The 16050-nt window shown below is 45.3% G+C and overlaps 3 protein-coding genes across 4 annotated transcripts in view; 2 read left to right on the forward strand and 1 right to left on the reverse strand.

Moving 5' to 3' along the window:
- nrxn3a (neurexin 3a) overlaps nt 1–16050 on the forward strand; it is a 532817-nt gene that overhangs the window by 487251 nt on the left and 29516 nt on the right.
- slc4a1ap (solute carrier family 4 member 1 adaptor protein) lies at nt 660–8604 on the reverse strand. Its single transcript, XM_062469016.1, has 14 exons — nt 7711–8604; nt 7348–7558; nt 7074–7202; nt 6837–6897; nt 6581–6720; nt 6217–6377; nt 5908–5977; nt 5488–5677; nt 4881–4986; nt 4312–4564; nt 3791–3886; nt 3547–3623; nt 3227–3296; nt 660–1916 (listed from the first exon to the last, which is right to left on the reverse strand). The coding sequence occupies exons 1-14, from the start codon at nt 8527–8529 to the stop codon at nt 1867–1869; spliced, it is 2433 nt and encodes an 810-aa protein (XP_062325000.1). The 5' UTR covers nt 8530–8604; the 3' UTR covers nt 660–1866.
- Nucleotides 8717–11566, forward strand: supt7l (SPT7 like, STAGA complex subunit gamma). Of its 2 annotated transcripts, none has more exons than XM_062469017.1 (5): nt 8717–8867; nt 9205–9663; nt 9938–10262; nt 10517–10754; nt 10855–11566. In XM_062469017.1, exons 2-5 carry the CDS (start codon nt 9233–9235, stop codon nt 11145–11147), a joined length of 1287 nt encoding a protein of 428 aa, XP_062325001.1. In that variant the 5' UTR covers nt 8717–8867; nt 9205–9232; the 3' UTR covers nt 11148–11566. The 2 variants fall into 2 exon arrangements, with proteins under 2 accessions (XP_062325001.1, XP_062325002.1); XM_062469018.1 differs by lacking the exon at nt 8717–8867 and adding an exon at nt 8888–9061.

Raw genomic sequence — 16050 nt, forward strand, 5'->3', positions numbered from 1 at the left:
ACACAACGTCATTTGGCAGAGCCGGGAATCGAACCGGTAACCTTCAGATTACTAGCCCGACTCCCTAACCGCTCAGCCACCTGCCTCCCCGTCTATTAGGTCCACTTGGTTAAGCATGGCTACAATGGTAACAGTACACATGCTGTTATATCTGTGTGTAATGTGGAGCAGTATTATCTGTGAAGTTGTGTGTGTGTGTGAGAGGTTCAGAGAGGGGGCGGCAGTGTGGAGGGACACAGGACCTGCGTATGTGTCACATTGCAGGCTGCCAACATTGCAGGCTGGTTCCCAGCGTCGCTCACTGGGTCACACAGCGGAACATCTCACCAAACGGCTCAAGCCAATCCCACAAGCCTCTTTGTGCCAGATCAGACACTGAGATGTCCTGTGTGTGTGTGAGAGAGAGAATGAACACCACTGACGTTTGCACCATTTCGGGGGTTGGTTGAGAGAGACAGTCTGCAGTGAAGCAGTCGGGAGGATTCTTCTGGGGAATTTGAGAACTATAGTGGGAGAAAGAGAATGAGTGATGGACAAATATGGGGAGCGAGTTCGTATCTGAAATTCTTTGTGTACAGAAGTGAGGGAATGAGGATACCGTGGACTGAATGTAACAGTGTTCAACATTCAAATATTGAAATATAACACCAAGCCAGAGATTGCGACTATAGGCTATTTTATTATACAAATATGAGCAACACAATACACACGGCTATTTTCTTTATGTGGCTATAAATGTTGAACCGTCAAGGTTTAAGAGCCTGTGTTGTGGGTTGGGACAGAACAGGCTGAGAGGACCAGGGTGGAACCGAGAGAGACTGAAGAGCACTGATGTCGTGTGGGATTTCGGGGGCAGCGTAATCCTACTCTCGGCAGATTGCCCCGCAAACACACACACCCACCAGCCTCCTAATGCTGAGTCACTTGTAATGAAGATCGGGTTAAAAAGAGAAGTGGCGGTGGTGATATGGGGGGGGGGTGGTTGGCAAACATAGCAACGCGCACAAACACATTACTGTTAACTTGACCCATTATCAGCATGGTTTTTTTCTTTTTATCCAATAAAGCCTCACAAGTGTCCAGATGGTTAGCAAAGCTGCTTCGACGCTTCTCCCTCTCCCTCCACCACACACACACACACTTTGAAAATGAGGTAACGCGGCAGTCAGCAGAGAGAGACCCAGCAGGTGGGATGGGGTGCTTGAAGATGGCCGAGATGAGCGTCGCTGGTGGCTGAGAGGGAAACCATGAAAGGTACCAGAGCTGCCCTCTGACCAATGACAGAGCACTCAATGCCTAACAGTTCAGAAAAAGATGGAAAACATTTGACCAATGTTTAAGAGCCAACCCCTTTCCGTCTTGGGCAGGAACAGTGAAGATGGGAAGTGTGCCAGCAGAACTGTTGCCTGGAGTAACATCATTTAGAACTCTTCCATTATGCTTATTTGGGCCAAAGTAGTGTTGAGGCCAGTCAGTATTTAAAGTAAAGGGAACACAGAGAAACATTCACAAAGCCATGTTCAAAGATGATGGCTGGACGTATAAATCAATCACAATGTTGCCTGTTAACGGAAAAGCAGAGGAATCGAGTAAATCGACTTTCGATCCTCACAGAAAGTCTGCTTTAGTTATAGTTGTTGAACATCCGTGACCATTGCAAGGGGTTTACAGATTGGGTGGAAAGGCATGGAAACAGGCCTGAATATGGCAGAAACGGACCAAGTGCTGTGGGACGTGGAGTGGATGGGCAGAGAGGAGGGCAGTAGGGAGGCTTGAGGAGGGCAGTAGGGAGGCTTGAGGAGGGCAGTAGGGAGGCTTGAGGAGGGCAGTAGGGAGGCTTGGCGCCTTGTGACCCCTCCTCTTCTCCTAGTAGCCAAACTTCTCATTGAGGTGAGTACGGCCATCTCCGGACTGACCTGGAGGGACACGGATGAAACGGTCTTTAAGCATCTTACTTTCAACACGGACATCCAATTTCCCAGAAAGAGGTTCAAACCCAAGCTAAAAATATATATTTTTAGCTTGGTGTTGGGAAATTGGATGTTAATAATAGTGAAATACAATTCAAATGAAATACAATAAAACGACAAAATGTACAAAGTGTTTTTCAGGGTGTGGGTTTCTTAACTCTGTTTTACAGACATGGAGATCTGAATCTCTCTTTGAATCATGTCTTTGAATTTGACAAAATGTCATGTAATGTAACTGTGTCAATGGCATAAGTTTCTCTTTAACATTCACGCAAGTTACGCTCTAACCATCATATAAATGTAAAGCTAAATTTGGGTTACTGCTTGATGTAATCTGAGTGTTTGGCATTAAAGCTGAGTGGCTCTTGGCAAACTTTGAAGCTAAATCTCTCAGATGAAAAATAACCAACTTTCTCTCCAGAAGAAAGCAAACTTATCTTATCGCAATAGAATTACTTTGATCTACATCCTTGGCCAGGGATGAAAATGTTGCAATAACTCTCCCCATTCCCAAATTGGCCACAAAAGACTGTTTGCTTCCTCTACTTGACTCTTCATGTTCTCCCCCCTTTCTCTCCCTCTCCACCCCATGTTCTCCCCCCTCTCCACCCCCCCAGGGTCAGGGACACACAGGGTTGTTTGCATGGTTTGGGAGAAAAGACCCCAAATAGTTCCTTTGACGTGGAACCTGATCCTTCTCTGGGCCTACACGAGGATGCCGTTCGATAGACGATGATAAACACACTGCAGAACTGGAAAAAATGGAAAAGAATCCCAGAGGGCATTGCGGCACATCCAAGAATGTCTAATGAAAAATTTGAATGACTGTGGCATCAGTTCCTCCCATCTTTCACTTTGATGGGACAGTTACGTCCCTGCTCTGATGTCAACCCAATAAATGGGCAGTTAAGACAAAGCCGAGCCTAATCGAGTTCATTGTGCGTGGCCCTTTGATCATCTCACATGTCTGACCTGGTCAACAAGGCAGGTGTTTGACATAAGGCTGAACCTCGCTAGTCAGGTTTCTAGACTTGTTTTAACCCTTCGCATCACTGGCTTGAGGTATTTTAATGGGGACAGAATAACAACACACGTTTCTGAATTTAGGTCCTGGAGGAATAGCCAATGTTGTTGAATTATTTAAATGTTTTGTGTGATTTAAAGTGGTCATAGACAACCTCAATGCCAGAATCTGAATAGACGGGTCAGGCGAGACATTATGTTAAAAATAAATATCACTGAAATGGTGTTATTACCTTCAGGGGGTACCCAGACACAATAGTCTGGGTCATCTTCAGGGTACTGTGCTGATAGAGTATCTGGAGCCTAGTGGAGAAACACACACACACACACAATTATAAAATGCTGACACAACATGGTTGTAGCTATGGGGGAAAAAGGTACGATATACAGTCAACATTACGTTCGTCTTGTCTCATACAAGGTTGGAGAGTGTTGGCATGGCATAAGATCTTTCTCAATTGATTTGGCATACATTCAGCAAACTGAGGGTTGTCTCTCATCTCAAAATGGTTGACACAGTTTGTGCTTCCGTGTGTAATGATCTGTTACTTACTCTGCTGGGACCGAAGGCTTTCTTTTTCCCAACCTTCTTTGGGCCTGGCTTGGCCACGGTCTCCTCCTCACCTCCCTCTGTGTGTGTGTGTGGGGGGGGGGGGGGGGGGGGGAAGGTGAGGAGTTGTTTCAGACGGTTAACAAGGGGCACGCAGAAACGTCTGACTCACAGATTCAACCCTCAGATACAGAGTTGGATGACATGACGAAGACCTTCGTAAACACAGTCGCACGGACAGACCGACCTGGACTTGGTTGAGTCGTCTTTACATTCCGGACGAGCGCCTGGTCCACTGTTTCTGTCGTCTCCTCCACATGTGTCCTCTGTGGTGGCCCTCTCCCTAGATGAGACAAAAAACATTGACTGCCCCCCTTAAAAATACATCAAAAACTATTCCATCCATGGTATGTAAATACAGGAAAAACAAGATGTTAATACATGAAGACATTTGCAGAATGGTGTGCATAGTACAAATTACATTACACACCACTGACACCTAGTGGTGCAACAATAACGAGACCCAACCTTTTCTGAATAGTTATGAATGACGTTTATTGAATAAAATTAACTAAACAAAGTATACATCCTAAACGAAAGAGGAAATACTGAAGTATTAAAAGGTACTGCGGCCTAGATACTTTATTCATTCCCGAGGGGGAAATTGCTACAGGACTGCTATTGCTACAAGTGCTCTGCGTACTACAGTACCCGGGGCCTGCAGTAGTAGTTACTACTAGCGGTTGTGGTTATTACTGTGTATTCTACCTCTGGGTTTGGGAGACTGTGTCGGTTCCTCGCTGTGCTGTCTGGAGCCTTCGGGAGAGGTGGTTTGGCTGGGCTGCTGGGGCCCGCTCTGAACATCTGGAACGTCTGCCATCCCCTTGTTGTCGTTCTCCTTTTCTTCCCTCTTCCCCTCCCCCTCCTCCTCCTCCTCCTCTTCCTCTTCCTCCGCTCCTGACGGAAGGCTTTTCATGTTGAAAAGCTCAGGAGGCAGGTTGGGTCGCTTCGGGGGTAACTTCTGAGGGAGGGGATACAAGAGAGTGAATGAGTGCATGAGAGAGAGACAAAGAGAGAGACAGAGAGAGACGGAGAGAGAGGCACACAGAGAAACAGTGAGCGAGAGAGAGACACAGAGAGAGGGTCAGAGTCAAAGGCAGAAACAGAAGAAAGCAGAACAGAGTTGGAATGAAGAGGACGGGACACGAGTAGAAAAAAATTCTAATAAAATATGAGTGAGTGAAATATCCCGGAGAAACGTGTGTGCCTTCCGTGCATAAACAAAACAAGATGGTATTCCTTTGATGACGGCACGTCGATGACCCTATTGGACATACCCCGATAGTGCCGGTCTTTAGTTTGAACTTGCTGCCTCCCTTCATTGCACCAAACAGTGGCAGGGACTTCTTAGGCTTCTGGGGCTCTGAAGACCCGCCCTCTAAACTAGGAGAGATCAAAGAAGGCAGAAAAGTACAAATATTTTTTTTTTATACAAAAAACAAAGATTTTACTTGATTTAGACATTGAACTATCCAATATCATGTTCTCTCTAAGTAAGAGTCCATGATTGTAAGTCAAATATAATAAACATTGGGATTTTAGAATGTTGATATTATTTATGTTAATAGTTTGACCATCATGTTTAAACTGTTGGTACAGTTACTTGTGATATATGATTTAAGCATATGATTTGGGCATAAGATAGACAAGAAAAGTCTCGAATGGCTTCACTTGTTTCACTGTCCGTGGTTTGTAAATCACTTTTCCATCAGGATGGCGGGCCCGCCTCAGCCTCTCTCTCACCTGGGCTGCAGCGAGGGCAACTGTGCAGGCCTCAGCCTCTCTCTCACCTGGGCTGCAGTGAGGGCAACTGTGCAGGCCTCAGCCTCTCTCTCACCTGGGCTGCAGCGAGGGCAACTGTGCAGGCCTCAGCCTCTCTCTCACCTGGGCTGCAGCGAGGGCAACTGTGCCGGCCGAGTCAGCTCCACCAGCCTGCGGACCCTCTGGGCCTCCTTGCGCAGGTCGGCCACATGCACGTGGAGCTTGCGGCGTTCCACGGCGTCCATCGTGGCCTCCTTTCGCACCTCGCTCATGAAGGCGTCCAGGGGGTCCTCTGAAGATGCATGGGAACCATCTAGGAGTCGGGGCGAGATGTGACTTGGGGCAGGTGGGAACTGTACACATGTACACCAAATGTTGTAAACACATCCATACAGGGTACCCATCCACGTAGATACAGGAAAACCCCCGTTTTCATCCCCGTTATCACACTGGGGGATGAAACACTCAAAGCTCAGAGGGGTCTCTCCATCTCTCTCCAGCGCACAGTCGCCATCTTTCAGCTTATTGGGCCACACCACACACCTCTGCCTGCAGAACTCAGCTTGTTCTGGGTCTCGGCCAGCTCCTTCTCCACACCTGCCAGCTTGGCCACCTATTGGGTCAACACATCAGTTAACCCACCATCTGACAATGCTGCATGCATTCAATCCGTTGAAAGCTGTTCCATCCAAAATCATCCCACAGGACTAATAATAGTGTGACAGATTTCCAAAACGTTTTTAAATACAACAGACCAGAGCTTTATTTACCCCATGATCCCGTCTAAAGGTTCTGTTCTACGAAACAAAGATGGACGGTATTATTTCAGGTGTGATGATTGGAGTTCTTTACCAGTGACTCGTAGGTGTCCGGTCTCTCCTCAATCTTTCCCGCCTTCTTCATGCGCTCCTGACGCTTCTTCTCCACAGCGCCGGTTCTGTCCAGGAAGGTGTCATCGTCACTGTCGTAGTAGTCCTCGTCCTCCCAGTTTTTCTTCTTGCGCTTCCGGGAAACTGCACAGAGGAGGGTTGCTGGTTAGTTCAAGGCAGACAGCATTTGAAACATTTCGTTCCTGTAGATCCAATGGCATTGTGGAACCCGTTGTGATAAAGGCTGTTCTGAACTATATTGAGAATTTTCCTCCAGAAGTCACCACATTTACTAACAGTCTCTGATCAGATGAACTATAATTCCCAGAAGGCAATTTGGTGCCCACCTGCTTCCTGTCTGAGCAGCCCCCGGGCCTCAAGGGTCCGACACGCTTCCAGGGAGCACAGGATGGCCGCCTCCTTCTTCTTCCCTGTGTGTGTTACCTCAGCAACCAACTGCTTTCCCATGGCGTCATCCACAGGGAGTCTGCAAACAGACATCGTCATGTCTAAAAATTCTAAAGCACACATACACTGTACATAGATATATTTGCACATTTCAATTTTCCACCAACTTTGACAAACAGAAATAAATGTACTTACCTTACTCGACAGAGCCAGGTACCATGATTTTTATCCTCATATTCAAACTCTAGCTCTTCTCCTGCGGCACACACAAATTGACCCTTCAGTTTAGGACTAATCCCACCCCCCCCCCTCCCAGTCTCACCCCCCTACCCCTTTGTTTGGCTTCAACTAAGCTCCATCAACATTAGCCTGTGCCTGGTGTGTTGGGGACGGCTATGGGAAAACATTGCTTCTCTGTATATGGAGCCTGACCTTCTCTGTCATAGAAGCCCTGTAGGGCCTTCTTGGGGTCCTTCAGGTAGGCCGCCTCCTGGTCCTCCTGGAACTCTGTGGCAAACGGGTTCTCCTCGCTCTCGTCTTCCTCAGGAGCCGCCTCCTCAGCTGGATCGATACGAGATCAAGAATGGGAATTGAGACATCATGATGAGAGCAGCCGCTCCACCAAATAAGTTCACCCACCACGAGGACATGTGATGTTCAGTCCCTGACCACTGGGGATTCTGGTAAGTGTACATCTCAGGCTCACCCATTCCCCAGGAGCAGCCAGAGTCGTCCTTGCCGGACAGCTTTGCCCGGGACCTGTCTCCTTTCTCTTCCCCCTCTTCCATCTCTTCATCAGAGTCGTCCAAGTCACCCTCGAGCATTCTCTTCTCCAGGATCTCACGCTGCTTCCTAGCTCGCTCACGCAACTCGGTCACTGTCAGTTCTGACTCTGCCTCCTCATCAAAGTCTGGACCCTGCAGACAACAGGCACAGCCAAACCCGTCAGGACTACAGATAATGACAGTTGAGGATTTCTTTGTTCTTGTAGAAATTTGACCAATTCAAAGGGGACATTTGCACAGAACGGTTATACACATTTCCTGGTTATATTTAATGTTATATTTACCTGTAGGATGAAAAGTCTTGTGCTTCCTCCGAATTTTAAGACGTGTCCAACACGTACCCTGATGTAAGTCTTCGGTGGTACCTTGTTTTTGTTTACAACAGTTCCATGCGTGCTGCCCAAGTCATAAACGTAGAATCCCCTCTCTTCTCCCACCTCCTCGTCGTCACCTGAGCGCCCACGATACTGTATGACCGCATGGTATCTGGAGATGGACGGGTGTTCCAAGGAAATATCACACACGGGTAGTCGTCCGACCACGAAATAACTATTTTGAGTAAGGGGGATGGCGTCAACTATGGCGCCGTTTTTGAGGATTTCCAAGGAATACGAGTTATCTGGTGCTACTCCACCCCATGGGGGTTCTGTGTACGGTATAGGAGGATGAGGTTTAAATTTGCCAGCCGGCGGTGCTTTAGGTAATCTAGCTTTGAGATCGTGTCTTGGTTTAACAGGTGCAACATGGGTCTTCGCTTTGTCTTCATGTTTGTCTTCGAAGTCAGCGTTTTCGGGCGTCTTTTGGTCGCTGCTCGGCGTGGGCAAACTCGTCTCGTTTAATTTAGCTGTTTGGTCATTTGAATGTAATTCATCTGTGGCTGAGAGTTGTGCCTTTTCGCTGGTGCTTGGCTCGTGAGTGGGCTTTCCTGCTGTATTTGACGCAACAGCACCACGTTTGATAAGAAGGGAAGGTGCTGCAAAAAGAGCTGGTTTCTTGAAAGGGTCATCTGGCTCTTGGGCGTTATTAGTTTCATCTTCTTTATCATTGTTTTCATTCTCGTTTTCTATACTAACAGCTGCTACTGTGTCCAATTCAGTGTCCATACCGCCTTCTGTATTTCTTTTAAACTATCGAAAGCGTGAAGTAGGCTTCTGGCCGACGTATGTTTGGTACGGCAATCAAATCCTTCCCACCAGACCAACAAGATATTATATGTGGTTGAGAATTTTACCCTTAAATATAAAAATTCAGTATATACTATTTTTAAGGAAATGTATGTACATTTAACTGTATATTTATGCCAAAACGTTTATAACTGCTTTGATAAAATTACTTAAATGATTGTGGAACAAATATAATTGAGCTCCCCCGGTTTATTTAGAGGAACGGACAGCTCTTCGCTGAAGTTGTTTGGATTACAACAATCTTCTCTGCAAATATTGTAAGCGTACACTGTCTAAGCATCCCTGTAAATTGTCTTCATCTCTAAACTGTACGTGAAATTGTAATGGTGGTAAACGTCAGGCTTCCTTGTTCGCAAACAAAAAACTAACAATTCGTAGCCAAGCTAGTGTGGGTTGTGTGATGTGATGGGAGGGCTTGCTTCCCCCCCCCTCGGTGTTTAAACGACAGAATGTAAGTGCTCATTTATCTTCTGATCATTATGTCAGATGTGCGATGTGGCTATTAGCCTAAATATATACCGTCCCTTGACCCTGACCACCAAAATACTTTTTAACTGTTAGAACTATAATGTAATGTAAATCTGCTTCATTCAGTCTTAACCTCAGCTCGGAAAACACCAGAATGATGCGTTACTGGGGCGAGATTCCTGGACCGGCGGGAGCTCCTCCGAGTCGCAGCTCGTTCGACCTACTCCAGCGCGAGTTTCGCTCCGTAGAAATGCAAGATCCACCTTTGCACCAGCCTTCAGCTCAACGTCCCCGACCCACCACAATGTTGGACATTCCCTCGGAGCCCTGCAGCCTCACAATCCACACCGTTCAGCTGTGCCAGCATGTTCGACGCCTCCGTGCCCTCCTGACCACGGCTCAAACCCCAGGTCAGAGCTTGACCCCCTCAGAAGGCAGTGGAAACAGGCTGGAGGAGATGGATGCCCTACCAATGAGCCCACCCACACCACCAGCTGTTCCAGATGACCTGCTGCCCCTGGACAGCAAAGCTCCTCGGCATCCGTTTCAGCTGCGCCACAGTGACCCGGAGAGCGAATTCTACAAGTAAGATTAGGCTTTATCAATTCAATTGAGTGTCAGCCTTTTCAATAACCACAATCATATTATTATGCATTCACGTCACCGTGAGTGAAGCCGTTGTCATGTACCAGTTAGACCGTTAATTCAGTGTCTGTGTGACACAGGTGCAATGGAAAGCATGTGTTACCATGATCACACCTTGGCTTAGTCTGGCAAATTCTATGCAAGTAATATCCTATATTTACTCCCACTCCCTTCCTCTTAATATGTCTATCCTCCTCCTGCTCCATCCCATCAGGGGCAAAGGCGAGCCCGTTACCGAGTTGAGCTGGCCCTCCTGCCGGCAACTCTTGTACCAGTCCGTAGCCACTGTGCTAGCCCACGCCGGCTTCGATTCAGCCCAGGAAAGTGTGCTTGAGACCCTTACTGACCTGGCCCATGAGCACTACCTGAAACTCAGCCGGCTGCTCCGGGTGGCCGTGGACCGTGAAGCTCGCCTGGGAACCAGCCCCTTCCCCGACGTGGTGGAGCAGGTGTTCCACGAGATGGGCATTGGAAGCGTGTTGGCTCTGCAGCGCTTCTGGCAAGTGCGCATCAAGGATTACCACAGCTACATGCTCCAGGTGAGGATCTTTTGTTCAAGTCGCTAGGTTTAGGTTAACGGTTGTACAATGTATTTGATGTGAAGTAGTTTGAATTGAAACGATCCCCTTTCTGGCGTCAAACTAAGTAACTGGGATGGTTTTCACAATGTATAGACATATTTCTATATTTAAGTCTAGACGCAGTAGTGGAAACATCAAGAGGCAAGATGAAGCTCTTAGTCATACACAATCATGAAACAAATAACAGTCCTGCAAAAATGCACTGTTCCCAGATGAGTAAGGAGATGTCAGATGAGTATGAAAGACTGGTAAACCCAGAGAAGGCCCTGGAGGACTCCAAGCCTCCCCGGATCAAAGAGGAGCCCTTGAGCGACATCTCCTTCCCTGTCAGCGAAGAGCCCGAGGCGGACCTGGCCTCCGGAGACCAGTCCCTGCCTATAGGGGTACTGGGAGCCCATGGAGAAAGACTGGCCGGGGGTCTCGAAGGGGAACATTCACCGCACATCTCAGGTAAAATAACTTACTGCTACTCATGGCTATTAATGTGCTGACGTCATCTCAAATTGTTTTCTCTCTCCTTTTCCTCTGTCACACGCAAACGTTTATGCAGGTGGAGGCGGAGCAAACAGCTCCCCCTTGTGGCCGCAGGTGAAGATGGAGCCCCAGGATGGCGAGGAGGGACAGGGGTCAGGCCACCACCACCACCACCACCACGGGGTCCTAGGTAGTGATGTCTTTGAGGAAGGGGGGCCCATGTCCACCATGAGTGAGTCCGGGGGAGGAATGGCCCCATCCCCTGGTGGGGGTTCTGATGCCAGCTATGGCTCACACTCTCCCGACTCCCTCATGAGCGCCTCACCCGTGTTCAACCAGAGGACCAGGAAACGCATGAAGAAGATGTGAGGCGTGACCTCGCAGTCCTGTTAAGACAGGCATTATATGGCAAGATGGCGTGAGCCTGAAAGGAGTTAAGGCAGAGAACCTCAGTTTTATATAGAGAGTAGGTTTTGTAACTTGATGCTGAAATTATGTAACATAGCAGCACATTTTCACATACTAGACAGACAGTCAGACAAAGGACTTCTGGAAAACCGTCATCAATGAAGAGCACCACACAGACTTCAGTCATGTAGCTGTGGAACAAACCCAAGGGAAAACATACTGTAATCCCAGTAGCTATGTGTGGTTGGGCCATTCAAGAGTCAAGACAAGGGTCAAAGCTAGAGACAGGCACCCAGGTTAGCATTCTGTCTTATTTTGTGTAACTTGTCATTGTTTTGATTTTGTAAGTTGACACAATAATAAATATACTTTGTAAAGTGTTTTGTTTTCATACTTAAGATAAATATGTAATTGAAATGAAGACTTGATTTATGTCAAGAATAAATATTTGTTTTACTACATCAAACAAAAGAAATGTACAAGTCAAAAACTCTGGCAAGCAAGTGACATTGATCAATTATAAATCATTTGAATTGTCTTTCAACGTAAACTCTATGACATTGTCATACCCTGTAAAGAACAGCAGGCAGCATGCGTGACTTACCAAAGGACAACTATTTATGAACAACTTCCCTTTCCTTCTCTCCTTAATGTACAACAGGACCAATTTCCATTAACTCATTCCGTGTTGATATTCACCAAACTGGTGGCATTCGGCTAAATTAGCATGTGTAAACTATAATGGAACAGTTATCCAAGTGCAATGCCGGGGGTAATTAGAGCTTGATGTCTGCTTCAAAAAGCAAAGGGACATCAATCATGACTTAATGGAAAATTAATTACAATGTGCATATATCTGCATGCTTAATGAGCAAGTTATTTCATTTCCAGTTAGAGGTTTTTCCCTCAACTTTTGTGCTTAATTCTTCCAAAGCTGCATGTTGGAATTAACTTAAAGCAGTTAAATCTTATGATTTTCTGACTTTGTGAGGACCCTGTTTGGGTCTAAATAACTTTTAATTATCCATGTCCTTCTGCAATATCACTTCGGATGTACAAGTTGTTTGGCCCAAGTCATAATTGCATCACGCAAATACCTATAGGCTATGTTTAATTTGTTCAAATTTAACTGAGAATCTGGGCTATGACAGTTTTAAAACTGATATTTTAACATTTAGGCTTAATTGTAAAAATGACCACATCCTCAAACAATGTGAGATGAGAGATTCTTGTTAACTGCAAAATGTCTGCTTTCAAACAAACTTTCTCACATGAACCTTGTCAAAAGAACATCGCTCTTCACAATTTGTCAACCACCGTTCAATTACTTTGCACTTGAAAAAGTGTAATTACCAAAATGTCCAGACGTTTTCCCCGATTGGGCGATATTTTAACAGACCCCACTGGCTTGTGGGTAGAGTAGCAGCCCAACGATGATTAATTACCAAACCCTGTGGAAAAATCTTCATTTAGCAGCAGAATGTAATCTCCACTAGACCACTACTGAGTCTGTGAGTAGAATAATAAATGTTTTAGAAGGACATAACATCAGGTCATTCTGGGTACAATATATGCTTCTGGGAAAATGGTAGAATGTTTAATACTTTTCCCTGTAGTAAAAATGTAGGATGAAATAGTTTATAAATGTGTGAAGTTCTGAAGATTCAGAAACAGACATACTATAAATAAACTAAAATATATTTTATGATTTTCCTGGATGCTACACAGTTGCTTGTTTGCCACAATATATTGGTCTGGGCTGTGTAATCTGTAAAACGTCTACAGAGGGTTCTTTCAGTTATTTGTTTGGCTTCTTCCTCTGTATGCACTGTTTACATTCTGGGAATCAAACTGCATACATATCTGTGGAAAGTACAGCAAGCAATGTACAATGCATATCATGCATCAAAGTACGTGTGTTGTTTGCTCTGCGCAGTGCTCTGTAGTACAGAAGGCAACCTTAAATGTTTAAAAGTTTAAAATGTGAAAAAGAAATGCTCTCAAATAAAGATAATGTATATAAGACAGACATTTATAGGTTGTGATTCACTGGGATGTGAGATACACTCCTAACACTTGACATGGTTATAAAGCTATGAAAAGGTCAAGATTCTGAGCCATAGTATGTCCAGTGCTATATTCAGTGCCAAGTCGAAGCTCCTGACATCTTCATCAGTGCTCTGCGAAAACAAATTACAAATAATTAACTGAAATGATGCTATCACACAAATGATGAATTGGCAAACATATGGACTGTGACAGATACAGAGTCCCCTATAGCTACACATACAGCGACAATGCCATTGTGCTGCAAAGCTGAGATGAAGGAACTGTGCATTAATGGCAGTAGTACCTGAATCAATAATCTGTATTACAGCCCTGTGTGAGAGTTTGTTAAAGATTGTAAAATGAATGGCTTTTCTTGTATTTTTGAACCAAGGTTATAAGGTGGGGGAAGAGCGTTTAAAAATATGGTGGGGCACAATATTAGGACAATGTAATAATTTCACAACATAACTCATACATTCAAATGTGTTTGTTATCCCCTGAATTGTTAAATTGTGTTACGGGTGTCCAAACTGTCCATGTTTCTATTTGTTTTTATGTTGTTTTTGGGCACATCCAGGGTGTGTACAGACAGGCACAGAACGTAGATTGGGCTAGTCTTGTGACGCTCAAAGCGCCCAAAAACTACATGAAAATGTCTCTTTCCAGATATCATGACCTGATACTCAAGATAATCCACAGACCTTGATGTTGGGTGAGCAGTTTCAAGTAGGAGCTATTTTCTTTCTACCAAACTACACTCGCCAACTGTATCACCGTGCAGAGCAAAAAACTCTTGTCCATCAGAAGATGCATGCTTCCTTCTGCGGAGTAATACGGATGGTGGGTGTAATTCGGTATAATAATTCCTACATGATACTCCTCACAACAAGGTCTGTAGATTATCTTGAATTGCCTAACCAGGTTGTACATTCTGGAAATAGACATTGCTGTTGAGTTTTCAAATTAATTTTTGGGCATGTTGAGCACCACAAGACTAGCACAATCTAGTTCCATTACATTTTAGAGAAGTCAGACATCACTATGACTGATAGAGCAACTCTTGGCAACTTGGTAACTCACAACAAACCAATATAGGTGGATAAATAGCACTTCAGGTAAGAAGGATTTTGGGGGGGAACTGTCCCTTTAAGTGGCATCCTTTCCCTAGCTCCTTTATCCATATACTCTGTTCCTGTGATACACTTCAATCTGTGCCCTACCTGGTATTTCCTCCTGAGAGTCCAAGTTCTTCTCCTTAGTGCAGGGACAGGGCTTCAAGTAGAAGTGAAATGATGCTAACCTTGGGTTATTTCCCTCTTTTCGACCTCAAGTCTCCATGAGGTGGCAGTCTTGTGTCACACGACGTGTGCTGGTCATGTGGTCTGCTTTCTCAGTAGACTTGATATTCTACTCAGTGTTGCCTTCCTTGAATCCTACTGCTTACCAAACAAGCAGAGGCTCTATTTGAATGTGGCAAAGGCTATCCATCCAATGTGTCTCAACACTATGTGTGAAATAAACAGTGGCTCTCTGGCCAAATGAAAACATGTTCAGAACCTAGTCAGATAATTACCCTTCCTGCAAGAGTGTATTTGTGTGCGCATAGATCGCTCTGTCTTGGAAATGGAGCTGAAACGACCTAGCAATACACTGACTAGGCAGGTAGTTGTCTTGTGAACAGAATATTTTGATTGACTTCGATCCAGACCTCGCATGTGCATGATGATCTTTTGAGGGATTAAAGTCCCAGCCAGTCAGGATACACAGTCAAGTGCAATGCAAGTTCACCTGTGAATGTGCATTTTGCAAGAACATTGACCACATGAATTCTATCATTACTACACAGATCACATTCTAAGTATTTCATTAGTGTTCTCTGACTTAGCTCGATGCACCTACACCAGAATTGACTGCTGAATGTCAATATTTGGAGCATTACCCTCTTTTTGCCAGGGGCTGAATGACCTTTAAACTAGCAAAAGGAAACCTTTTTCTTCTTTACCACCCCAACCCCCCCCCCCTCACCCCCCAACCCCATACCTGCCCCCTCCCCGTTAGTTTCCACCGCAATGGATGTTTGTAATTGTCCAGTGTAACCCAAAAACCGTATCTCCGCACAAAAGTAAGTGAGCATCCACTCATGGACGAGAGGCTCATGGCGGATGCTGGTGGGTGTTGATGGGCGCAGTGTGGTAGAAAGAAAATAGTTCCTACATGAGACTACTCACTGCTACATCTGTGGAGTCACTTGAGTAATGGGGTCCTGGATGCTTTGAAAGAGACATTCTAGTGAGTTTTTCAAATATATTCTTTTTGGCGGTATGAGCGCCACAAGACAAGCCCAATATACTTTGATTATATTTAAAAGAAGGCAGACGTCAGCTCACACCAAAACAATCTGGCTGGATAAATAGCACTACAGGTAAGAGGAAATATATGTATTTTTGATTTTGGGGTGAACTGTCCCTTTAACTTAATTGAAGTTGCACATTCGCTTAGACGCGTTTGGCAACGCAGGCAGATTTTTTTGCATAATGGCTCGTTTCATATTTTTCCTTGGAAGAATGCACTTGATAATGTCAGGATATGACGAGTTTAAAGAAAGATTACCGGCTAAATCTAACACTATGGCGGCAAGGAGGCAGAGTAGGCAATATGTTATATTTGGTCTTAACCCAGCCAGAAATGGTATGTTCCCAGAACATTCCCAGAATGTCCCCACTGGTGTAAAGGATGCTGGCTTGTTATGTTCACAGAATGTCCCTGAATGGACACATTTTAGAGTTCTTTAAAGGTTAGGGGGACGTTATTTGGG

This window comes from Osmerus eperlanus, chromosome 9 (assembly GCF_963692335.1).
Source record: "Osmerus eperlanus chromosome 9, fOsmEpe2.1, whole genome shotgun sequence".
Classification (NCBI taxonomy): Eukaryota; Metazoa; Chordata; class Actinopteri; order Osmeriformes; family Osmeridae; genus Osmerus; species Osmerus eperlanus.

What these genes read in the sequence shown, in the direction of transcription:
- slc4a1ap (XM_062469016.1), bottom strand. Translation starts at nt 8,529, where the DNA reads ATGGACACTGAATTGGACACAGTAGCAGCTGTTAGTATAGAAAACGAG. An exon ending in GGGCTTCTATGACAGAGAAG is followed by an intron (nt 6,898 to 7,073) that starts GTCAGGCTCCAT and finishes TGTGTGCCGCAG; the next exon opens with GAGAAGAGCTAGAGTTTGAA. An exon ending in TTGCCCTCGCTGCAGCCCAG is followed by an intron (nt 4,987 to 5,487) that starts GTGAGAGAGAGG and finishes GATCTCTCCTAG; the next exon opens with TTTAGAGGGCGGGTCTTCAG.
- supt7l (XM_062469017.1), top strand. Translation starts at nt 9,233, where the DNA reads ATGATGCGTTACTGGGGCGAGATTCCTGGACCGGCGGGAGCTCCTCCG. An exon ending in CCGGAGAGCGAATTCTACAA is followed by an intron (nt 9,664 to 9,937) that starts GTAAGATTAGGC and finishes CCATCCCATCAG; the next exon opens with GGGCAAAGGCGAGCCCGTTA. An exon ending in ACATTCACCGCACATCTCAG is followed by an intron (nt 10,755 to 10,854) that starts GTAAAATAACTT and finishes ACGTTTATGCAG; the next exon opens with GTGGAGGCGGAGCAAACAGC.